At 35.1% G+C, this 26214-nt stretch overlaps 1 protein-coding gene across 1 annotated transcript; it reads right to left on the bottom strand.

Moving 5' to 3' along the window:
• Nucleotides 1-20613: 20613 nt before the first annotated feature.
• LOC106694139 (uncharacterized) lies at nucleotides 20614-25923 on the bottom strand. Its single transcript, XM_053742027.1, has one exon. The coding sequence runs from the start codon at nucleotides 25921-25923 to the stop codon at nucleotides 20614-20616; it is 5310 nt and encodes a 1769-aa protein (XP_053598002.1).
• Nucleotides 25924-26214: the final 291 nt, after the last annotated feature.

Here is a 26214-nt window from a genome sequence, read left to right as displayed (position 1 = left end):
AAGAAAAGAAGGAGGATAAAGTTTAATTTTTTTAAAGTAATATCTATATGTTAATTGAGGCTAATTTATTTATTAAATAAATATTATTTTATATCAATGTGTCAAAAAATATCAGACTTTCATTAATTTTTTTCTTTATATTATTTTTCATTATAATTATAACAAAAAAATTTTAATCTGTTTTTGATCGAATATAGATCAAAATCAGACTAAAAATAATTGACAGAAAAAGTCTGATTTTGATCTAGATTAAAACAAAAACAGACTAAAAACAATTGACAGAAAAAGTCTGATTTTGATCTAAATAAGAATAAAAACAGACCAAAAATTATTGAAAATAAATCTGAAAATAGTCTAAATAAGGAATAGTAAGGGCAAAACTAGATTAAAATTCACATATCAATTAAATATAAATAAAAAATAAAATTGAATAAAAATAACTTAAAATTTTTAGTTGATTAAAAACAGATCAAATTTTTCGACCCGGGTAGGACAAAAAAAGTATAAGGAAAGTTGGTCGGCTCAAGTAGTGTGATCATATTAAAATTTTGACTGTATTGAAAAAGTCATCTATCAACGGATCTTTCTTCCAAATGACAATACTTTGCTTAAGTCACCATGATCACAATTTTAACTCAAGTCATAAAGACCATGAGAGATCGAAAGAATTCCAGCGTTGTTGATTAGTTGCAGAAATGAAACTAATAAATATTTTTACAAGAAATGATATTTAAACACTTTCATAAAAGCTTGTTTCTATTTTTATCATCAACTTTTATTTTTAGATATCAAAAAATAGTTTTGATAAAGAACGAAATTTTTTATAAATTTAATAAAAAAATTTTATAAATCAGCTCTAGAAATCAATAAAACGCGTCAATTGCCACCTCAATTGGTTCATTCGTTTGAGAGATATCGTCGGAGGAGAAAAAGTACAAAACGTTTTTTTTCGAAAACAACGGCATATAAAAGTATTTTCGAGCTCGAAAATATATTCGCAGCAATTTTTCGAAAATAAGCTCGAAACAGCGGGAAGTTTTGGGGCTGAGCCGCAGGGTCAACTGCCAGACTATTTTTTTTCAACTATATGAATCATGAACTTTTTCAACTTTATTTTTTCATGTCCAATTGAAGATAAATAAAACCAATGTCTCAAAAATAATAACTAGCCAAGTAGAATATATGCTTAATGGCGTTTCCTGCGTGAATAAAAGAAAGACATTTTTTTAACACAATTAAACTGTCGCTTCAACACTTTTTTTGTCTTGATTTTAAAGAACACTGTAAAAAGAGCGGTGTTAAAAATGGACTCACTGTAACCCTGCCTGGTGTTAAAATGAAATTACACCGGTGTAGGAGGCGTAATTCGGTGGTATTCAAATACCTGTGTTAAATCGGGGTAATCGGTGTAAAAGCGGAGTAATACCGGTGTAAAAGCGAAGTAATATCGGTGTTAAAGCGGGGTAAACTGCGGACGCTTGGAGTATTAACTTTAAAGACTACACTGTAAAAAATCACCGGGATGAGTCCAAGCGGTGTAGGTGTTAAAATCAGCGGTGTTAAATTTCAACACCAAAAGCGGTATAAAAATAACGCCGCCGCCGGTGTAGATATTTTTTACGGGAGTTAAAATATTTTATTTTGTGAATATTTTTACTTACTCGATCACTATACTTGTTAATAAATGATATTTGTTATTAATTTTCATAAAGAACTTACATTGTTTGTGTTTTATAATCTTTAAAGTTCATTCTCCAAGCGGACGCAGTTTACCCTGCTTTTACACCGGTGAACCTGCTTTTACACCGGTTCTACTCCGTTTGAACACCGGTCACCCCGTTTTAACACCGGTATTTTTAACACCGGTAAATTACTCCTCCTACATCGATGTAATTTCATTTTTACACCGGGCGGAGTTAAAATGAGTCCATTTTTAACACCACTCTTTTTACAGTGTATAAAACACAAAAAATGTCAGTTCTTTTTGAAAATCAATAAAAAAATATAATTTAATAACAAATATAGTGATCGAGTAAGTAAAAAAATTCACAAAGTAAAATATTTTAACAACGGTAAATAATATCTACACCGGCGGCGGCGTTATTTTTACACCGCTTTTAGTGTTGAAATTTAACACCACCGATTTTAACATCTACACCGCTTGGACTTACCTCAGTGATTTTTTTAATACTTAATAAACGTTAATGATTCTGATTTTTGTAGTAGGTAACACTTTTAAAGTGTTGAATAGTAAATCGATTAAGAATTGTAAAGGGACACAGAGAATTGTGTCGATTTGACACAAAATAATCAATACAAAAAATTTAACACGGCTCGTTTTTAACACAGATACGCAATATTTTTTACTGTGTGTTGAGTCAATTTCGAATTTGATGTCTTAATTCATTATTGATTTGTCTTCTGAACCAAATTGACGAATACTACACTATTGGTATTAGCGAAACCACTATAGTAATAATAGTTGAATTTTACTTTCTATTCTCCTGCAATTATGTACATTACATCCTAATAATATCTCTGAGTTTTTCATTTTGTCGTTTACAGATGAAACATTTAAAGGATGGCTCGCAGCGCTAAGCGCTTTTTGAAAATTTTCGAGTCTTATTGTAAATTCTATTCTAGTTAATCTCTTTACATTTGAACGTCAACTTTTATTTGCTTAAGTCCATATTTGAATTTTAGACTCTTGGCACCGTGAATTTGACTTTAATTGCGTGTGTCTTGAAACTTCAATTTACCTTGAGATTTATTGAATAGTCTTGAAGTTTTATTGTTGGCTTAATGCCAGATCTTTTTTGTACTTTCAATTTTCTGGCAACAGTCAGCTGTGACTACTTTTAAATTTAATTCAGTATATTCGGATTGTGTTAAACACATGCGTGTACGTGTGTGACAACCAAATTTAATAATTTATTTAATTAAATATTATTTATTGTCACTGAATTTGTAGCGACGAGTGTTAACACGGTGATAAGTGCAATATTAGTTATCGTGTAAATAATAATAATAATAACAATAATTTAAAAAATTGGCAGTGTTTCGTAAATGTAAGGAAATTAACTAATTAATACTTGTTTAAGTCAATGAATTTTTATTCACGAATCCATTTGGATGCTTGCATTAAGAAAATCGATGATCAAAAAAATTGAACAGAAGTTATAGAAAATTGTAAGTACTTTTTTCATATTTTTGTTAGGATGTTATCATTTTAAACAATTTTACAGTTTTTTATTATTTTCTTTCAAATTTTTAAAGTTAAAATTACGTTAATTTATTGGCCGAATTAATTACAAAAAGATTTTGTTTAAAAATAAAGGTAATGACAAAAATTAGTGAATTTTCTGTCATTATCAATATCTTGGGTAAATTTGAAAAAAATGAAAGGAAAAACAATAAGTTTTTTTTGGCTATTTAAAAATTAATGTCCATTTAATGTTAATTTGATTGTGACGTTTACATTTCTAATCTGTTGTTGTCGCAAGTTGAAGTCAGTTTTGTAGCTAAAATTGTAGAGCAAAAAGTTACCGTTAGTTGGCATGTCCGATGGCGTCAACTCTTGGTGAATTTTTTTACCATATGTAGTTAAATGTAATCTCTAACTAGTAGACAGTGGGAGAATACTTACGTACCAGCAGGGATAAAATCGTAGACGACACGTATCAACAGACAGTAAATTTCGATTTTCACCTTCTGCTAGCCATTTGACATCCGATGGTGACAACAGATTGACGTCAAATCGGTCCACATTTTGACGTCCATTTGCTGCAAAGATACTCCTCTGTAACCGCACTAGCGGAAGGTTAGTAATAACATACTGCTGCAACTTATCAACGATTTGAACACAAAAGTTAGCAATACCGTAAGTTGACAACGATTAGACGCCAACTTTCTGAGAAAGTTGAAGGCAAATGTTGGCAGTTCATAAGATGATGGATAAATGTTTTTAATTTTCCCAGAAAGTTGGTGATAACGTGAAGTCGAGTTACTAAGGCTGAAGTTGTCAACAAGTTGTTGTTGCCTTGATCGCAACTAATGAACGCCAAGTTTTTGGCTAGAAAATTTGGTTATGAGAAGCGGGGATCTCATAAGTTGTGGAGATGCTAATTTTTGATTTCAACTTGGTGACAAGTTGTAACAATATGTTGTCATTAGCTTGCCATCAGCTTAATTATCGGGAGCAGGGGGGGGGGAAGGATCTGAACAATTTTCAACAAAAAATGTCTTTATCGTTGTGTAATAAATGATTGATTTACGGAAACAGAGTACGTAATTTATCGACATGCAATCAGCAGTTCTTCAGTTTATCGATCCTTCGGCAATATAGATATTTGTGTGACTTTTTTGTAACCGAGTATATACATATATTTGGGTGGCCCAAAAAAACAGACTATTTTTTTTCGAGTCTCTTTTAAAAATTTGTTGGTTTGCGATGGTTTAAAAAGCCTCTCCAAAAATCAGCTTGATAAAAAATTTTCAAGAGGTCACTCTCGAATTTTGAAAATATCAAAAATGATCGAAATTCGGATTTTTTATTTAAAAATTTTTTTTTTTCTGGTGGCAGCAATAGTTTATATTTGTAAAATAATGTCTGTATTGAAAATTTCAGCCCAAAATTTTAATTTCTAAGCGGCGCTCAAGAATTTTAGATATTAACTGATAATATGTAAGTAATACTTTGAATTAGTTTATGATTTATGATTAAAAATCAGCTGCAAGCGATTATTTCGCTAGCTGCTACAAATTTTTCCTTGTAGAAGAAGGAGGGGCAAAATGGGTCCCCTAAAATTTTAACTTGAAAAGTATTTGGGGTGGGAGGAGGTGAAAAATGAGATATTGAGGCAAAATGGGCCACTGAGGCAAAATAGTCCCCCAGAAATTTTTGTGGTTTAAATAATCAACTCAACCCACCAATTTGAGATTCATAAATTTATTTACCTGCTTAACTACCATCATTACCTTCAGTGTATATATAAGTGGAAATTAATTTATACAATTACCAGTAAATTAAGTTGAATCAAATGTCTAGTTGCCACATAATGTTCTTCTTTTTTCTTAATTAATAAACAAGATGCTACGTCGGGTAATGTTTTCATTTTTTTCACTATCTTTGATTCCGGACTGATACAGACATAAAATGCATGATAGTGTTTATCAAAGAATTTTGATTGCATTGGATACATAAGGAATGATAAGTCACCATTGACAGAAAAAATTTCATCTATTTTCCAAACAGCGGATCATTATTATCATTACTGTCAACAAAGACAACTGTATTTCTTTGATACTTTTGACCACTCATACAGATCTTATGATCAGACGATGTATGAGTTTTGAGCTAATACCATCGAACGGTGTAGAAGATAACAGTGTGAGTGTTAAAACTATACCGTGCTATTTACTATCAAAAAAATCGCTAGCGATTATTTTTTTTAGTGTAATTGGCGAGAAAAATCCAAACTTGTCTGCATTTAGCTGTGTACTCTGCACTTAAACTATAACAAATTTTAAAGCCGCTATCAATGGCCTCTTCAGGAGAATCAAAATTGTATTTGATATTATTTATATATACTGATGATGACACTAAATTGTTAATTGGCCCAGAAATTACAACATATGGTTGTATACTTAAGTTGTATTTTTCGCAAATCTTAGTTCTTTGGTTTTGATAAATTATCTGCTCATCTTTTGACTGTAATAAAATTAAAGTATAATTAAAATTCATTAAAAAATATAATTGTCTGCCTTAATATGAGATAAAAAACGCCACAAAAGTGTATCTTTGCCAATAAAAACTATTGAAAAGAAACCATGATTAATAAAAAAAAGTTGAAAAAAACCATTCCTAGCACTTTTAATGACCAGATAACTAGTTGAACTCCATAAACAATCAAAAAGTCAACAATTTTTTTTGTGCCGCTTGGGAGTATATGAAAGTCAATTGAGTGACAAATAATCAATAAAATACACAAAAATCCCACGAAGAAAAGTTGATCCAGAATTTAGTGAATCCCGAGCAGATAATCCACATTCATAAATATTTTATTTGAAGTAGATTTATCAGTATTTTTAAATATTGGTAATATACACCAATAATTATTATTTTTTAATATTTTTAGTGACCAACTTTACCCTAGGGATAGAGAATCAGCCGAAAAATAAGAAAAAACCGTTTTATTAGAATTTTTGGCTGGTCCATTTTGTCCCAGGTGTCAGGCGTCGGGCAGAAATGCGTAAATATGTCGGATTTGTAATAAATAGACAAAAAAAAAAAAAAATTTTTTTTTTGATCAAATTTTTAGGGGGCCTTCTTGCCCTGATCTCTCCGTCTATAAAATGATATCCATTTTTAAATACAACCGTACATTAAATCCATCGAAATTCCGATATTTTGATAACAGAAATCGTAGAAAATTTCTTAACTTAAGTTAAATGAAAACTCTAATCCATAGTTGGATATGTTGAAAGAGATGCAAAGCTAGCAGATGGCTTTCGTAAAGATTGCAACCGCGAGCTCGTCTATCCAATCTCACTTTGACCACGTGGTGATAAAGATTACCCTAGCGGGTTAACCCTCTGACAGCTTTACCGTACATATATTATACAGCAGTGACTTGCGACTTGCCTCTATAATAAAAGAGAATAGAAGAGATGGTTTATGCACAAAATGAAAAGACTACATAGAAGACAACTATATGAACTCGCAGAGAGGCTTTATCACCCTCATAGCTTGTATATGTAACAACTTTAGCAATTAGCGCTGTGACAGCCGTAGAATGTTTAATTTTCACCCACAAAACTTTACTCAAGTATGTGATCTATATTTTACTACTTAACCCATATCTTTTCAGATTTCTTTATCTTCTCCAAATTTATTTTCCATTCTATCTGATAATTCCATACAATACGATACGTTCTACATAAATCAAATTTTTTTACTTAAAAAAAAAAACAAAACGATTTCCAAGTATCTGAAACTGAAAATTTTCGCAGCACTATTCAATATTTTATCCATCAATTATATGAAATTTTAATTCAGTTGGATACTGAAGTTTTATTTTTTCATTTTTCATTAACGCTACTTGTTATATTTTTCACGCTCTCATTTTATTTCGTCATCATCTGACGAGAATAATTGAATAACTTCGTGCGACTAAACGGGTTTTATTCTTTGTGAATTTATTAATTTTTATTAGAATTTTTTTTTCAAAAGAAAAAAATACACTACAGCCAATTAAATTAGTCTGTCATCATATAACTTTATTACTGATAATACGATATAGATAAAAAAATTCTAAATTGTCAATAAAATATTTTTTTATTTATATATAAAGGCATGGCCACAGATTCTATCAGTAAAATCGTGACTAGAATAATATTATTGTGGATATATGTATATGTATGTATATATATGTATTACTAGACCACATATCTATATTATACGTGATGTGGGTTAGCCTTATACGCTCGAAATGTGAATTTCATCAAAAAGTCATACAAGAAGTTTCAATAATACTTGAATCACATATAGACTTTTAATATCAGTTGATATTCAATATATTGAATGGATCTTTTAATTTCCTCATCATTCACATTACTGTCGATAAGTTCTTTTATATAATATATTCTTTGTTCTTTGTCTTGTTTGAAAAAAAAAAAACTATAATAATAACAGTAATCAATGAAAAAATTGATAGATTCATAAATGCATGCTGAAAAACGTGGTCATGCCATGAAAAAAAATACCGGAATACTTTTATCTTTACAATTAAAAGATACTCATTCTTTCGTGTTAACTTTTTCTATTGGAGATGGTAACTTTTTTATCTGGGATGACAATTATCATTATCTAAGATGGTGAAACATATGGTATCCTAAATGATTATTGTTATCATCGGTTATGATGAAAATTCCGTTCCCTCATTGTCGTAAGAAACATTTCTAGGTGACCCTTCACGGAGAGAAAAATATCGTCAGAGTGAGTATACGTATCGCTATTCTGGCTGTTCGCTGTGTACTCCTTACTTAATGATACGCAGTATAGCCATTTTAGCTATACAGAGTTTCCTCACAGTGGATTGTCAAAATGACGATCCGTATTCTTATTCTAGGCATTTCATGAACCTCTGACATGACTATTGCGCAAATTCTGTATTTAGGCAGTCGTCAACCCAGAAAGACAAAACGTATGCTAACTGAGCTATATGGATCCTCACACTGGAAAAACAGATACCTATATTAGCGAAACTACTCATGTTCATAAAGGCTATTTGTCGTGTATTTAAATTAAACAAATGAATACTTATCCTAACAGCAATTCCTTGAACTCACCTCCGGTGAATGTCCACCTTTGGTTGCCACATGATTACATTTTTCAATCAATGGTGTCGTCTGAGGGGCGAGGGTCGTTGGAGATTTACGCTTATATACTTAAAGGAGCGAAGAAATAGCCCCTGCAAAAAGAAGTGAGCATTTGAAAGTAATTGGTCACCAGCTAGCTCCGTACCATTGATCAATAAATAAAGCTTGATGGTACGGAGAAGGTCTATGTATATTTTACAGTTTGATTTTTTTCCATATTCGCACAATCATAAGTCCTAACTATTCAAGTTGATAATTTGATGAAAAGATACGTCATTGAACTCTAAATTTCAATGCGGTTACTAATACAAAATATAACGAAGGGTAAGGAATAAAACAAGAGGATTTGGGACTTTGCGAGACACCAGCTCGAGCAGTTAATCTCACTCTTCTGTGAAATCGTCTTGCTCCATTCCTTACTGTATTTCATGCAATGTACTATTTTATTTAATAGTAAGATCATTAAGCAACAATATAATGGCTTTGCTCGTATAAAATAAAGCTTTTCTATGTGATTTACCACAACTATGCTCAGAAAACGACTTACTGTGTCAACCGTTTAAGAGTTGGCTTATACCCGTCGTAGAGAAACTCCGAGCTAAAACCATGTAGGGGTTAAATGAACTGCTTAGCCGGGGTGACAGTAAATTCTTATAGTAGTTGAGACAATCCGTAATAAATTGGTTGTATCTGACATTCAGGTCACCGAATTATTTTAAGGCATAAGAAAACTGAATGATTTATTTAAGGAATTAATCAAATGCCTTTATTAGAATAGTTGAATAATACACTAGTAACCTTTTTCTGTGATTGTAATCTATTAAAATTGATATAAACAATATTTGAGTTGGATAAAGAAATTTGTGTTCCGCAAAAAAAATCTGTATACCGCTAGACCCTGCAAGCCAGTCCTGAAACTTCCCGCTGTTTTCGAGCTCAAGGAGCTCAAAAAAATGATTGTCAATACACTTTTGAGCTCTCCAAGCTTGTAGTATATTGATTATAATGGACGTTGATATCAATCAAATACTATAGTAATTACAGATATTGATCAAAATCATGGACCACACTTTTGGAAAATTTATAAAATATATAATGTAAGAAACGATATTTATTTATTATAATCTATTTTATATCCCAATCGCTTTCGATCATCAATTTCACGCGTGGATTGTTGAAATACATAGCCGTTCTGAATATATTAAGAATGACAAAGATTTGAACATTTCTTTCTTTTTCCGTGTAGACTTAATTCTGCGGTCGTGGACTTTTATGAAAGACACATCATTAACTCTTCAACACCTGCATGAGAGCAACGTAAAATTATTACCCGCGTGATGAGAAAAAGTCTCACGCTTCCGCGCATATGTAGTCGCGCGAAAATTTAAAACTAAGGACGATAAATTATACATGCCAATATACATAATTTATATAAGATTGATAATTCCAAGTTTTGAAGCAAAATTGGTAAGAATAAATTTTTTAAAATCGAGTTTTCATCAGATGTCGACGTTTTGAGGTCCTAGGAAGCTATTCTGACTATTTCCAGAATGATATCCGTGTGTGTGTGTGTGTGTGTGTGTGTGTGTGTGTGTGTGTGTGTGTGTGTGTGTGTGTGTGTGTGTGTGTGTGTGTGTGTGTGTGTGTGTGTGTGTGTGTAAACTCTTTGTAACTTTTTAACTAATAAATCGATTTGGATGGTTGAGGTGGCAATCGAAAGAGCTTGTTGGCCGTCAACTTTCCTGAAAATTTCAGATTATTTGATCGAATAGACTCGAAAATATTTGCAAATTACAAAAAAAAAAATTTTTTTTTTTAGTTTTTTATTGATTTTTCAGAAATGACTGATACGATCAACTTCAAAATCTAATCAGCTCTAGAACAAAATAAAACGCGTCGATTACTGCCTTAGCCATCTCAATCGGATAATTCGTTCGAGAGTTATCGCGGGAGAAAGAAATGGTGAAAAATGGTTTTTTCTAAATATTTTTGAAACGACCGACGCGATCGATTTCAAATTTTAATCAGCTCTAGAATTCAATAAAACGCGCCGATTGCCGCCTTAGACATTTCAATCGGTTGATTTGTTCGAGAGATATCGCGGGAGAAAGAAATGGTGGATAATGGTCTTTTCCAAATATTTTCGAAATGACTGACCCGATTAATTCCAAATTTTTTTTTTTAGTATTTTGAAAGTATTTCAAAAACGACTTGATGAATCAATTCAAAAATCTGATCAGTTATAGAACTCAATAAAACATGTCGATTTTCGCCTTGAACGTCTTAATCGGTTTATTCGTTCGAGAGAGATCGTTTGAAAAAAAATCGTAAAAAACGTTTTCTTTCGAAAACAAAGGCATACAAAAGTATTTTCGAGCTCGAAGAGAAAATGTATCTACAACAATTTTCTGAGCTCAAGGAGCTCGAAATAGGCGGGAAGTTTTGGGACTGGCCCGCAGGGTCAACCGACAGACCGATTTTTTTTTTTTTAATTGAAACGACTAGTACGTAGAAATTGACTTGTAACTAGTATAAAATAGCACCGCATCAGCTTAAAATTAATATTATTCACAGACTATTGAAAACAAATTTTATCTTTTCAATGATTAGCTTGTAGTGTAATTTATCATGAATTGATATGTCAAATTAAAATTACGATTAAAAAAGATAAAATTTAATCTTCATCGTTATCAATTTTTAATTCACACTCTATACAGTAAAATACTGTATGCGTTAGACATATTGGAGTAGAACATAAGGCACAAGATTTTTTGGTCTTACTATTTTTTCCTTGAGGGTAGTAGGTACAAAATCCAGGAGTCGATGTTTGATGAATATTTTCAGGCGATTCTTTCAAGGTTTTGAGCATTTTTTGTAGGTCTGTTGATAAAATTGGAACTTTACTGCGAGTAGTTGAATGTGGTGTATATAATTGCACCGATAATTCTCTCAGATACTCTCTTCTAGAGATTTTTTTTTTCTGTATTCGCATTATAAATTACTTGTGAATTAATACCACCGATATTAAGAAAGCAATACAAAATTACCATTGGCCATCTGTGAGTTTCTCGAGCAACAATATAATTAGATTTTAATTCATCAGCTGTATCAACCCCTACTTTCGTTTTGTTGTAAAAAGTTAAAATTTCGGGTTTCAGTTTCATACTAGTCTCTCGATCAATCTCATGACTATTGTGCAGCGTTGATAACAAAAGTACATTTTTATTTTTCTTAGGTACGTAAGATACCAAAGTACATTCATATGTAAAAGCAAATTGACTGCTACAAATATTTCTTCTTTTTTTTTTATTTAAGAAACATGGAGGTATTTGTTTTTTGTTTGATTTTAAAGTTCCAACGATAGTTGTTAGATGGTTTTCCAGTAAATCTTTTGCTAAAGGCATTGATGTGAGTTAGTTGTCACAAGTTATGATTCTTCAAGTATTCAAAATAGGTTCAACGAGATCTGGTACAGCATTAGACTGCTCGTAAGACCCTGAAGGCTGTTTAAAACAATATTTTTCAGTGTTGATTGTATAGAATGTTTTAGCATCTGCAGCAGAATGAATTTTAATTCAAATTTTAGCGGGTTTATTGTGAATATATTGTTTAAATTTACACCTTCTTCTAAAACCTTCTAGAATCTCATCAACCGTAATGTAAGCTCCTGGTGTGTAATGCTTTTGACAACTTTTATTAAAATCTTCATTAAATTCGCATACTAATGCTGTTATCCAATTTTTTTCCTCTCTTCACGAGTATTTATGTCATCTAACTTCAGCAATGACAATAATAAATAAAAACCGATTCATACTCATCACAGATCGATAACAAACGGGCACAGTGCCATTGGTAGACCAGGCTTCTATTGGAATTTTGGCATTCTTAGCACATGCTTTAACACCTGGTAACCTTGAAACAATATTCTGTTTTTTAGTTTTCACTTAATTATTAGAAGGCTTGTCAAGCCATTTAGTTATTTTATCTTTTCCTAATATAATTGACAATTCAACATTATCATCGTCACTATCACTTGTTGTATCATTTGCTGATTGCTCTGTAACAGTACAATGATCATACATTTCACATAACAACTCTTCATCAGATTCATCTTCATCTAAATTACTCTCGAAGTCATTGGTTTCTTCAGTTATATTATTATTTATATCGGAAGCACACCAGTCGGGATTGTCCGGACTCATCATTTTTTATTCACTAAAATCGATAGTTAATAATGTTTGTAAATAAAAAATAAACAAACTGAATAAAAACAAGCAAACATTAACAATAATGTCACCAACCAACTAATCTTATAATATATTTATTTATTTCTGCTTAATTTTAATAAATATTCTAAAACGGTATACCTTCTCCTCGAGGTGAATAGCCCCGAGGACAGGTAGCCGTCTGATCTAAACCGATCTCGATACACGCTGATTTCTACGCAGCGTTAATTAATGTATCGGAACGCATAATCTACAATATTTATTTACCTAGGCTGTCAAGCTAGCTTCCCCAGGACACATAAGGTAATTTATATTGAGCAGTAGAAATAAAACAAGACTTACTTTGAGTTGAGGAAAGCCAAGTCCGCGCAGCAAATCCTAGCAACGTCGACGATCACTCGTTGAACTTAATGATTCTCTAAGTTTATTTTATAGTGCAAAGGGAAGTTACGATACTCAATCACTAATACGATGTATAACAGTAACTCAGTAATTTATTAATTTTAACCAGCTATTTACAGCTATGTTATAACAGGGGTAATCTAAAATAAATTGGTTTTAATTGTAAATTGATATTTGAATTTGAATTTGATTCGACTGCGCTCTCGGCCCACGCATCTCCGTTGTCCCCACGCCGTCGATGATCGATAACCTGGGACTTTACTAATTTATCGATGCATTTGGCCGTGCGACGAATGGGTGCTTTGCGAGGGCCCCGAGTCCCGCCATTTCTAGAAATTTAAATTTGGGGAAATTTTGGACGGTACGAGCCTGACATGGGACTGAGAGTGGGGAGCTGCTGGCTTCGCGGCGCACCGAGAAGCACTCGAGCGTCACTCACTGCCTAGAGCTGCAAATAACCAGTCGTATTTTAAGCAAAATAAAAACTAAATTTTACAAAAGAAGACAACTTGATGGTGAGTCGTGAAGACCCCGCATTCGTGGAGAATAAATTAAATTACGGTGAGTCTCAGTCTGACCCCGGACTACATTAAAAAATCCACGTTCAGGATCAGTCACAAATTTCGCTGAGTTTAGCAACCGCGTAATTTATTTAAAATATTAATTGGCAGCAGCAGGAGAAAGAAGATTGGAAGCCAACAGCACCCAACAGCCTTCTTTGAGAGCGGCGTCCTCCTCCCACCATATGGCGTCGTCATTTTCACCAGCGACTACTTCGGTAATTTTTGAAGTCTTTTGGTTTAATTAATTCGTTCAAACTTCTCTAAAAATATTTTAATGGAATAACATAAATTGTTAATTATATATATAAAAATTTACGAGATAAGATTTATTGGTTTTCGCGGCGTGGGTTCGAGAGCGTTCGGTCGCCACTTTGTATAAGTGTCTGGGTTTGTTTTACTAGGTAGCGTCATAATTAAAATTTTCTCAGTTGAGTCTAGCGACCACTGATTAAATAATTGATAATTAACATTTAAGTTTAGCAAACTCTAGTCGGTATTCTTCTAGAGGTACTGAGTCCCAAAGACCGTTCTCTAGGAGGTGCCAGAGATTTAGTTTGAAAGTGACCGTGGTGCTGAGTCTCACCGACCGCATCACTGGAAACTTTATTAAATAAAATTTAATTAAAATAAAATTTAGGCTAAAAGACAACCCAGAACTTAAGACGTTATTTAAGAACTTAAAGTTGTGGATAGACTGTGTGTGAATATGAGTTAATTTATTTATTGCCTCGCCAGCAAAATTATTGTGTATTAAGGAGAAAATTATTTGTTATTATGAATTAAGGAAATTTTGTATTAAATTTAAACACAGTTTAAAATACGTAAATATTGTCGGGAATTTGAAAATTTTATATTAACCAAATAGATATATCCGTTGCCAAAGAGATATTGTAAATAAATTTTGAATATTTTACTAAAATCATATCTATTAAAATAATTATTCTCAATCGATTAGTGACGCTGAGTCTCACCGACCGCTCATTAAGGGGTTGATAAAAAACCTAACTCTGCAGCTGTGTGGTCCAGTCACGATAAGGAAATTTTCGAATTCGTCCTTGAGATTTTCATTCCTCTCTGCTTTGTTTGCCTTGCACACGATACTGAGAGATCGTGCAACTTACTCTCAGTGGCGCCCTTAGAATTTTTTAATTCAAAAGGTGTCCAAATCGTGACCTCGTAAGCCTCGTCGTCAAGACCACGGAAGACGAGGGGTACCCGGTTATAATGTACTGTGGTAAAGGAAAAATGAACAAAATGACAAATGGGAAGACAGAAGGGGAAGGAGCACACAAGGATTGGGCTTGACTTTAAGATACGCGTCGTAAACTTCGTGGGTGCGTGCTAGACTACTTATTCTATTGGTACTAATCACTACCTCTTAACAGCTACTTACTTATGAACTATGTCCGCCGTCGGACGTGCAATATGATTTAAACAGAAAACTACGATACCTCACAAGGTAATGGTACAATGAGAAAACCTTGTTTTTGACCTAGTAGCGGGTATTTAACATACCCGGCCAGTAGTACGACGTCGAGACTCGATAATAGGCTTTTTCTATGCCGAGGTGGCCCACGGAGACTTCGTCGTAATGGGATTGAATGATGTCCAGGACTTGGTCTGCTTTGACTACTTGTTTCCACTCAATCCGATCCCCCAACGTAGCTTTGAGGGGGTCAGGTCTACGATAATATAGCGCACCGTCGACGATCTTCCGATCGGGTAAGGACTCGGGGTGTTTCTGAAACGTTTCGAACTTACGGTCATACCACGTGGAGGACTCCATTCCACTGAGTGCGGTAGGTTCGAGAGCGTCGGGAGAGGTGACGTTGGGGAGGTGATCTTCGTAGAGACGAGATAATGCATCAGGGGCCTCATTTTCGGAGAAAAATAATATTATGAGCTTACCCAGTAATGACGTAATTACAATTTACTTCAATATTTGCACTTGTTTTTAATTAAAATTTTTTATCATGTACTCGTTTGTATTTTTAAATTTTTCAAATAATGACAGATGTAACGGCTGAAAAAAATAGTGGGGATGCCGGAAAGATTCGGAGCTACCCGAGCGCAGCCGATCCGTATTCAATTTTTACGCCTTACTTTACTCGCGTGATGAGAAAACATCTCACGGCTTTTCAAAATAAATATTTTTAAAGAATTTCTTCAGCTCGAAATAATTTTTAAATTTCATAATCATAAAAAGCATTAAATTTTGTGAAGATAGAAAAAATTTCACAAAGTCATTCCATTTGAAATTTCTCAGAGAAAAATATTTGAAATCAAGTGTAAGAAAAAAACTCATAGCGCGGGCGCTGAAGGGTTAATGTGTAGATCCTCCCAAAAAAGACCAATCAAAAGTGCGAAATTTGGTAAATAAACGTGAATTTCCTCGAGATAATTGGCCAACTTACCCGATCAAAATACTTTCTACAGTTGGTAATTAGTTGAAGTTTGAATTCAATTCTTTTTTTTTTTAATATTTATATTCATTTAATAATAATTAAAACAAATCAATCATATATTCAGATAATTTTGAGCAAGGTGAACGAAGATGAAAGATCATATACAAAAGTCAATATTGAAAGTTCGAAAGCTGAGCAACAAAGAAAAGATCGTGGGGAATTCAATCATTCATTAAAAAAAATCTTTCACCGATAATATCTTTACCACCTCAACCTTAAACTAGCATATTATCTGAAAATAAAAAACTTCTCTATCTTAACGACAACAATGATGATATTTCAAATTCGAACAATGATTCAGATGAAATTACTCTGGATAATAACAAAACTAATGATTCATAACATCAAGAAAAAGATGTTTCAAATTTATTAATTGAACAGTTGGAGGAACTTTTTAAAACAGAATTCAATAGAGTGAAAAGAAATATCATATACGATATGAACCAAAAATTCAATGAATTTAAGGAAGCTTTAAGTATGGAAGACACTAAAAAATCGGTGAAAGACAGTCCGTGGAAAATATTAGACTTTAAATTACCTCATGAGAATGAAGAAGAGTTTTTAGAACTTGAAACAAGCTTAGCTATTAATGTAACCAAACAAAATGCAATGGTATATACTTTTAATTTAATTTAAATAAAATATATATATATATATATAAATATATATATATATATATATGGTGACGATACTATAGGAGAAGATTGTAATAATCACTGTCTAAGTCACCGAATACCAAAGATTGAAACGTTGTGAAAGATGATGAGAAAAGGAGAGATTGAAAAATGTATTTATGGGTTGAGAGGCGTTTTGTCTAAGTATACGATAGCTGAGACTCCTCAGTTAGATGTGTCTATCGTCTACTCCGCCTAAGACGCCGTGTTGGAAATTGCATGTTGGAAAATGTTATATATTGAAACAGGCATAGGGACAAGGTATTGCGAGAGGAGCGAGTTATAAATGCCACATATATATGTTAGCTTAACAAATTATTTTTCTTATAGAAAGAGATATTTCACATGTTAACTATTGGCTCTAATATACGCGATATACAAGTGATTATTAAAAAATTAATCAAAAAAGAGGTCCAGTTATTGTACAGTGGTACTGGAAAAAAGAGTAAAGGGCGAGGAAAAAAAAGTTTCCAGGACAGAGGACTTTAAATGTCTGAAGGTAAGTTTGACAAAAATTCAAAAAAATTATTTTATTTCTACGATAAAGATCAGTAATAAAGTTTTTTTTTCCATTAGATTTCTTGGTGTTAAAGTATGAAGACAGAAAAAAAAAACTTGTTCTTTTAACGCAGATTAATCGCTTTTTGGCTGGGGCAGCTGATCGCGATGAAGGTAAATAAGAGAGAATTACCAAAAAAGAATAGTACGGCAACAATAGACATGGCACTAACACTCAAAATTACGCAATTATTTATATAATGCAATATAATTGATATTTATTTCAATAATTGAAAATTTTATTTTATCATTGAAGAAAATGGAGAAAGATATTTCAAAAATATTTATACAATTAAATATTCAAGACTTTCAATTCATTCAGCAATTTTAAGAAAATTTTGTCATAATATACTTAATTTAAGTAAATTATATTGAAAAATAGTATAGGCTTCAATCTTTATATACATATGTATGTTTATATAAATACATATAGTCTACTATTTGTAACAGCACTTTTAAAGTATTATCAAAAATTTGATACAGTCTAATTATTGGATGTATCTTGATTTCTTTGAATTTATTGATATCTTAATTTTTAAAACATTAAGGAATCTACCTTTTTATGTAAGATATGGCTGAATAACGATTTCTTGTTTATTATATTTTGTTTTTATTTTTACTAACAGTATTGGGCCTAGCGTATTTTTAGATTGTAGGCCGCTTTTTAGTTCCAATCTTGGTACATTATTAGTAACTAATATTGAGACAGACTATTGTTCAAGTCATGGACCAGTGCTTTAATCCAGTCTTGGGAAACTTCTGGCTATCAATATTCAGCCAGACTATTCTTCAAGTCATGGGCCAATGCTGAAGTCCAGTCTTGGGACACCATTGACAATCATTATGGCGCCTTGTTATTCGTCAAGTCGTGGGCCAATGCTAAAGTCCAGTCTTGGGACAATACTGACACTCAAGCTTGGCTCAGTGTTATCATTTCGATGTTTAAACAGACTTGGACCAAGCTTGGATTTCAAGCTTTCTCCAGAGTTAATGCATATTGCACCAAGCCTTGGCCAAGCCTGGACCTATTGTTCTTTCCTATAAGGAAATCTAAATAGACTTATTGATATTACTATAGAGCTAAGATTTGAAAAGTAAAAATTGTATTAGTTTCAGTAAAAAATGGTCTAGCTCTACAAAGATCTACGTTAATTTGCAGTGGTTAAAAAAAAACTTTTGGAAAATTGAACTTTTCTATGTTAAAATGTATATACGTAACTATTTAATTTCAAATATGATTCGATAATTTTTAGAGATGTTTATTTGTACATTTTTCTTTCTATTGTTACTTCTGATAAAGATTATATAATATTTATGGAAATGTAACTACAATCATTTATTTTTACTTTGATATTTTTAGTTATTCGTATATTTGTGGGTTAATTTATTTAATGACATCAAAATTTCTCAAGTATTTTTTCAAACTACGTATTTTTATTTTCCTTTACTTTTTAAATATCAGTAACTACAGTATGTATCTTATTATTTATTTTCTACATGTGAAAGTATTTCCCCTCCTATACGAAGCGTCTGATCCTAATTATTATTTATATTTTTTTTCTTCATCTAGGTATTCTAGAGCTTAATAAAAACACCAAACTCGCTAATCAGAGTTTCTTCCAATATTTATATACTTTCCATAACTTGCTAGTATGGTATAAATATAATGAACATAATCTGAAGTGACTGAACCGCATGATCTTGACAACGTCGTAGTAGAGCTCTCCCATCCTCGTTACGTTAGAAGTGTGCAAAATTAGTTTAGAAGTTTCTAAGATCTGCTATGTTATGACTTGTTAACTGAGAAGATAAAGGCGAAAACAACTTATGTAAAGGTGTGGCAAGTGATAAGTATTACTGATGTCTTACTCAAAATCCATATCTATGACTCTGTTATGTGAAAGACCAGTTTTGCATTTGAAAAATCATTTGGTAGAATAAAATCTCACAAATTCAAGTGTGAAGGCTTCACGTCATTTGATCCGTACTTCGCCAAATACATGAAACCTATCTAGTGAAGCAGATGTTAATTGTGTCAGACACTCAAGGAGAAGCCGAATAGAATGAGTATTAATCAGACCGTAGACAATACTATTCATAATACTCTTACTCTGCAAGTACAATATCAAAAAAATCCATGTAGGATTATATGGGAATCCATTCGTGTAGGAAATTATGAATTTACATAAGCATCCATGGGAATCTAAATAGGTAAGTAAAGATTTGCATAGAAATCCATGTAGAATCGTATTAATATCTGGATTCCCATATCGGGATTACACAAATGGCACTGTGGATATCCGTATTCCTATACAAAAATGCATGTAGGGATTTGGGTATTTGGATTCCCGAGTAAAGATTTTACTTACATGGAAAACCATTTATAAGTGAAATGTCTCGCGACTAGTTTGCCGCGAGAATAAATTTTAACAATTAATTTTGTTAAATAATAATTTAAACAATTAAATTAAAGCCAATCTTAACAAGTAATTTTGTTAAGAAATAAATATTTAACAAGCAATTTTGCTAAATAAATATTGTTGTGGATTTATTAGACCGAGCGCAATGCTGATCTCTTCAAAGTATCGAGTACAACAATGGTGTTTTACATTTTACAAAAATATCTTAGCGTTAAACTTAAAGAACTAAGATTGGGGGAAAAAGGGGCGTGTTAGAAGGAAAGTGGAAAACTAAGGGTTGTGATTGGAGCGCGGAGGGCATTAGAAGGGCCAGAGAAAATGGGGAAGGGTCGTATCGTCGTGGGAGTATGGCGGAGTAGAAGGGGGGCAAAACGAAAGTGAAAGAGGACGAGCCGAGAGAGTGAGATACAGAAAACAAAAATGGTGACTGGACTATTTTGGAAAGTAGACGAGTGCAATTAGGAACAGATGTCCGGACTGATTTATGATAGGGCTTAAATAATTTAAGGATAAGGAGCAAAGGAGTCGTAAACACGGGACTAGAAGTGTTTTACATTTTTAAATTTTAAACTTAATCCCTAAACAATAGAGCCGATGTTTGGCCGTTTACTTGAGCAAAAAATATTTAGACATAAAATAAGTTTTCAACTAAATCCTAAACAGATGTTTAAAATACGGTAAAATAAATGAAGCTAATATAACAATAAAATAAAATTGAAGATAAAAAAAAAAAAAAAAGATGGGTAATTCCTAAATTCCAGGGACAAATATTTTTAAACTAAAAATACAAAATATTACAAGGCGTAAATTAAATTCGTTAAATATACGTAAAATAATAAACTAATATAAGACTATTATTCTGCGACGGAACATGCCGCCCGCCTTGAACGGATCTGCGTTCAAAATAAATGTTGGTGAAGTCGCAACTAGTCAAGGGGCAATGGGCACACGCGTTTGGTGCAGCGTTTGTATTCGCCGGTGGAAGTCTTCACGGTAACCACCCTGATGATGCCGTCTGCTCCGGGATGTACTGCGGTAATGCGCCCTAGCGCCCATTGAAGTGGAGGAAGATTTTCTTCCACAATAAGCACCAGTGAACCAACCTGTAGACCGTTCGATTTGTCGAGGTGCCCGCTCAGGGTTATGAGCTGGTGTAGGTATTCCTTGTGCCAGCGCTTCCAAAAATGTTGCTTCAGCTGCTGAGCATGTTGCCAAGCTGATAGGCGATTAGATGGTGTGTCGGTGAGGTCGTCCTGAGGAAAGCTTGTCAGAGGGCCACCAACTAGGAAATGACCAGCGGTAAGGGAGAGCAGGTCATTTGGATCAGAGGACATAGGAGAAATAGGGCGGGAATTTAAAATTGCTTCTATTTCTATAACGCACGTCTCGAGCTGTTCAAATGTTAACAGCGTATCACCAACTGTACGAATCAGATGATGCTTAAAAGATTTTACGGCGGCCTCCCAGAGCCCACCGAAGTGGGGGGCACGAGGGGGAATAAAATGCCAAGTTATCCTTTCGGACGTAAGAAAACTTAGGACGGAGTTCTTATGCTCCTCAGAATTAAACAATGTTTGCAGTTCATTAAGCTCACGGTTTGCCCCGACGAAATTCGTGGCGTTATCCGAGTATATCTCGAGAGATTTTCCACGCCTTGAAAACAATCTTCGGAGGCTGCCAATAAAGGCCTCGGTGGTGAGATCACTTACTAGTTCTAAGTGAACTGCTTTGGTTGACATGCATACGTAAATTGCGACATAAACCTTCAATCGGCTACGATTGCGAAAGCGTTTTTCCTTTATGTATAAAGGACCGCAGTAGTCGACTCCAACACGGAGGAAAGGACAGGAAGGGGTGACACGGGGTTCAGGCAGGATTCCCATGACGTGATCAGCGGCACGCGGTTTCGCTTGAAAGCAGGTAATGCAACGATAGATAATTTTTCGCGTAATGTTGCGACCGTCTAAGGGCCAATACGTTTGACGCACCGAGTATAGGGTGGCTTGAGTGCCAGCATGCTTCAGCCGCACGTACTCTTCGGTTATGATAAGACGCGTTATATAATGACGAGCTGGTAAGAGCAGGGGGTGTTGCTGCTCCTTAGTTAGCGAGGAACGAGCCAGCCTTCCTCCTACTCTTAGGAGATCTTGCTCGTCAAGATAGGGATTTAACGGAATTAATTTACTATTGTCGGAGATAACTTCATTGTTTTTTAGTTGCTTTATTTCTTTCAGAAAGGCGGAGTGCTGAGTAATCCTTATTATGAGATCATGAGCTTGTTGTAGCTCCTGTAAACTTAATCGATCAAATCTGCGATGATTTTTATGGCGAGCGTTGTAAACAAAACGCATTACGTAAGCCACTACCCGTTTTAATTTATGGCTAGAGTGGTATTTTTCGAGCAGATCATTGAGTCCGCACTCTATTTTCATACAAAGCACGCGATCGGGAATTATAGGCTTCATTTCTGGAATGTCGATTGAAGGGAGAGCTCCCTTGGGCCAAGTGCTAGGCTCGCACTGCAGCCAACTTGGGCCAGTCTGCCAGATGCTGTTGGCCACGAACTCAGCCGGAGTTTGGCCACGCGAAATAGAGTCCGCGGGATTGTCTTGAGAAGACACGTGGCGCCAATGGCAACGATGAGAAAGCCTCTGAATCTCCGCCACTCGATTGGCAACGAAGGTTTTTAGTAGATGAGGAGGGGTATTTATCCAATGAAGTGTGATAGTCGAGTCAGACCATAAGTAAACGTCCTTAATATCCAACAATAGGGTTTTAATAGCTACGTCATAGAGTCTGGAAAGCAATAACGCAGCGCAGAGCTCTAATCGAGGTAATGATAGTGATGACACTGGGGCAACTCGTGATTTTGAACAAACCAGATGAGTACGAACATGCCCAGCCTCATCGATAGAGCGGATGTAGATACATGCTCCGTATGCTCGCTCGCTTGCGTCACAAAATCCATGCAATTGGACATCGACTGCTCCCGAGAAAGCAACGCTGCGCTTGAAACGCAGCTCTTCAATCATAGACAACTGGGCCCGAAATTGGGCCCATAGTGAGTGAATTGAGATCGGGATTGATTCATCCCAGGCCAGTCCAGCCTTCCACAAAAGCTGCATTATTATCTTAGCATAGACAATTATAGGGCCAAGGAGGCCTAGTGGATCAAATAGCTTCGCAATTTGTGATAAAATTGCACGCTTGGTAGTGGCCTCGGAAGCAGGCGCGCTAATAGTGTAGAAGAGTGTGTCGTCCCGAGGACTCCACCGTATACCGAGAGTTTTGATGGTAGCGTCAGGATCCAGGGACATGTGGGTTTCCTCTGAGGCCTGAGGTAAATTTTGGATAAGGGCAGGCTCGTTGGAGGCCCATTTGCGAAGACGGAATTTGCCCCTTTTCAATAAATTAATTAATTCGTCACGTATGCACTCTGCTTCTGCGAGAGTTTTAGCGCCGGTAAACAAATCGTCGACGTAGAAGTCCCTCAGCAGAGCGATGACAGCCAGAGGGTATGCAGGACCTTCATCGTAAGCAAGTTGATGAAGGGTGCGCACTGATAAGTGAGACGCACAAGCAGTGCCATAGGTGACTGTGCTCAGCAACCAGGTCTTAATGGGCTCTTGAGAGGTTTCGCGATACAGAATTTTTTGGTAGATTGCATCCTCGGGGTGTACGAGGATTTGCCTGTACATCTTCTCTACGTCGGCAGTGAGCACGTAAGGGTGAGATCGCCAACGAGTGAGTATTGTAAATAAACTATCCTGAAGTTGTGGACCAACCATTAAAGTGTCATTCAAGGAAATTCCCGTAGATGTTTTCGCAGAACCGTCAAAGACTACACGGATCTTGGTGGTGATGCTGTCGTCCTTTAGGACAGCATGATGAGGGAGATAGAACCCTAAATGATCTTCACATAAGTCATCGGACACCGACATGTGACCCAACTCTTTATACTCCCGCAAAAATTCGAGGTAATCATGCTTGATTGCATGGTCTCGTTGGAAACGCCTTTCTAGCGCAAAAAATCTTTTTAAGGCTGACGAATATGAATCGCCTAGTCTGCTCTTTTTGCTGTTGAACGGCAAGCGAACTACATACCGACCCTCTACAGTCCGAGTGGTATGAAGCTTATAGTGCTCTTCACAAGCCTTTTCTTCCGAAGATAAGATTGCAACAGACGGAATTTCTTCCACCTCCCAAAATCGGGTTAAAGAGATATCAGACGATGGTGAGTTTAAATTAAGATGACACGACACGTTGGAAACGCTCAAATTGCTGTTTATTTCCCCAGCAACTATCCACCCAAGCAGCGTTTTATGCAGAACAGCGTCGGGATGATTTTTGAGGGAAATTTGTCCCACACTAAGGAGCTTATAAAAGAGCTTCACTCCGATCAGAGCATCGACCTCAGACGGCTTATAGAACTCTGGGTCCGCGAGGGATATGTTTTTAGGTATTTCGAGCTGAGTTACATTAATGGCAATGGATGGCATTGACTGGCTGATCTGGGGAACAATTAAAAATTCAACAATTTTTTGAAATTTGCTATGACGCGATTTTAAAGTGGCGCGAGCAGAGTGTTTGACACTTGTAGAGGTGTTGTCCACCCCAGTTACTGAGATGTTTACCGCCCTTTTATCCAGATTTAAGAACTTAGCAGCCTTTTCTGTGATAAAGTGCGCCTGAGATCCTGCATCCAGGAATACTCGGCATTGCCTGATTTTTCCTTGCTTATTTACAAGGTCCACAATAGCTGTAGCTAGCAACGCTTCAGATGAGACCTGAGCGTGCATATTTATAGTCGATTTAGGCATATCGAAGGCCGTCGCAGATGCATTCAAAGGCGGCATTTCAGGTTTTGATTTATCGAAGTGAAGTAGAGTATGATGTCTATAACCACACGCTTGACACTTTCCTGAAGGGCACTGTGAAGAGTGATGACCCTTACGAAGACAATTAGTGCATAAATTAGACCCCTTTGCCGCTTCATAGCGAGCAAACGGTGATAAAGCTGCGAAGCCCTTACACGAATAGATATAATGATCGCCACCTTGACAATAGAGACAGCGATTTTGAGAGGTAGAAGCTGCGAACGATTGCTGGGAACGCGATTGAGCTCGTCCGTTTGACGGTGCTTGCCTAGAATTATTTGGAGGAGGCGCAGGTGCTTGAGCCCTAGAACCTTCAAGTTGAGCGCGCTTTGTTAAAAAGGTAAGCATCTGCTTCATTGTGGGTTTACTTACGCCACAACTGAATTCCTCCCATCGCTCCCGCATAAAATTGTTAAATTTGCTTACGAATAGCACGATCAATAATGAGTCCCAATAATCGGTGGGCTCACCAAGCTGATTTAAGACACGCAGATGCCGTTGTATGTGATCAAGAAATGATCGGATAGAAGACTCCTTTGAGATTGGAGGAGTATCCAGCAAAGATTTTATGTAACTGTCCCGTATAAATCTTCTGTCATCGTACCGTTCTTTTAGTAAGCCCCACGCTACCTCGTAGTTTTGAGATGACGTTTCAAGACAAGATATTACGTTGGCCGCTTCGCCAGTTAAGCAACCCTTTAGGTAGATTAATTTTCGTATAGGTGGAATATTGTGATCCTCGTTGACCAACGAGTTAAACAGATCATAAAATCCCAACCAAGTGTCAAAGGACCCGCTAAAGGTAGGTAGAGTGATGGTCGGTAAAGCAGGTAACATACTCATAGGATGGTTAAATGCATGAGGTGCGGTAAAATTGTTATTAACCGGTGTGGGAGTTGATAACACAGCCGATTGATTCGAAGGAGAGATAGTTACAGAAGGGATAGGAACGGTATTAACAAGCTGAGCTGCAATTGACGATACAACGCCTTGAGATACCGAGAGTGACGAGCTGGAGGTTGCAGAAGGACTCGAGGTTGTTGGAGACGAAACCAAAGAAGTGTCTCGCTTGCGTTGTTCTGAAAGAAGGTTCGTCGCGATTGCGTAAGTTTCATAATATAGATTTTCGAATTCGGTGCGATATGCGGTTAATTCTTCAGACTCCTCAAGAAGTGCCTCTAATTCAAGTTGATATTCTTCAAATAATTTCCGAACCGTCTCAATTTCTTTATACCGCTTCTCAAGGATTGGAAAATCTTTCGACGGATCAAATTTCTTTAGAAAGTTTTCATATGTCGTTAACGATCGCTTGGCATTACCGCGCTTAGTTTTTAACGCTTTAATTTGTTCAGCAGTCATTTTAATAATGAGGTTAACAAGTTAAAACAAAAATAAAAATAATAAAAAAAATAAAAAATATTTAATGCAGAGAGCAGCGCGATAAAAACGAAAGAAATAATAAATGGGATTAATTATGGAATAATATTGATTGGTGTCACACTGACTAACCTTTTGATGACCACGTGACTGCGAATCTGGTTACGACGATCTCTCGAGATGCTGGATTGCCGCTGATATAGATGATGTTGACGTTGACGTAGACTCGAAGTTGATGTTGACCGGAGTGACGATGCGTTGAACTCCGGAACT

Source organism: Microplitis demolitor, chromosome 9, assembly GCF_026212275.2.
Source record: "Microplitis demolitor isolate Queensland-Clemson2020A chromosome 9, iyMicDemo2.1a, whole genome shotgun sequence".
NCBI classification, from domain to species: Eukaryota; Metazoa; Arthropoda; class Insecta; order Hymenoptera; family Braconidae; genus Microplitis; species Microplitis demolitor.
The sequence above is the reverse complement of the archived record's forward strand: the minus strand, read 5'-3'. Positions and strand labels throughout refer to the sequence as shown.

Bases quoted from the DNA above. Each gene is read 5' to 3' on its own strand.
- LOC106694139 (XM_053742027.1), bottom strand. From the start codon at position 25,923: ATGACTGCTGAACAAATTAAAGCGTTAAAAACTAAGCGCGGTAATGCC.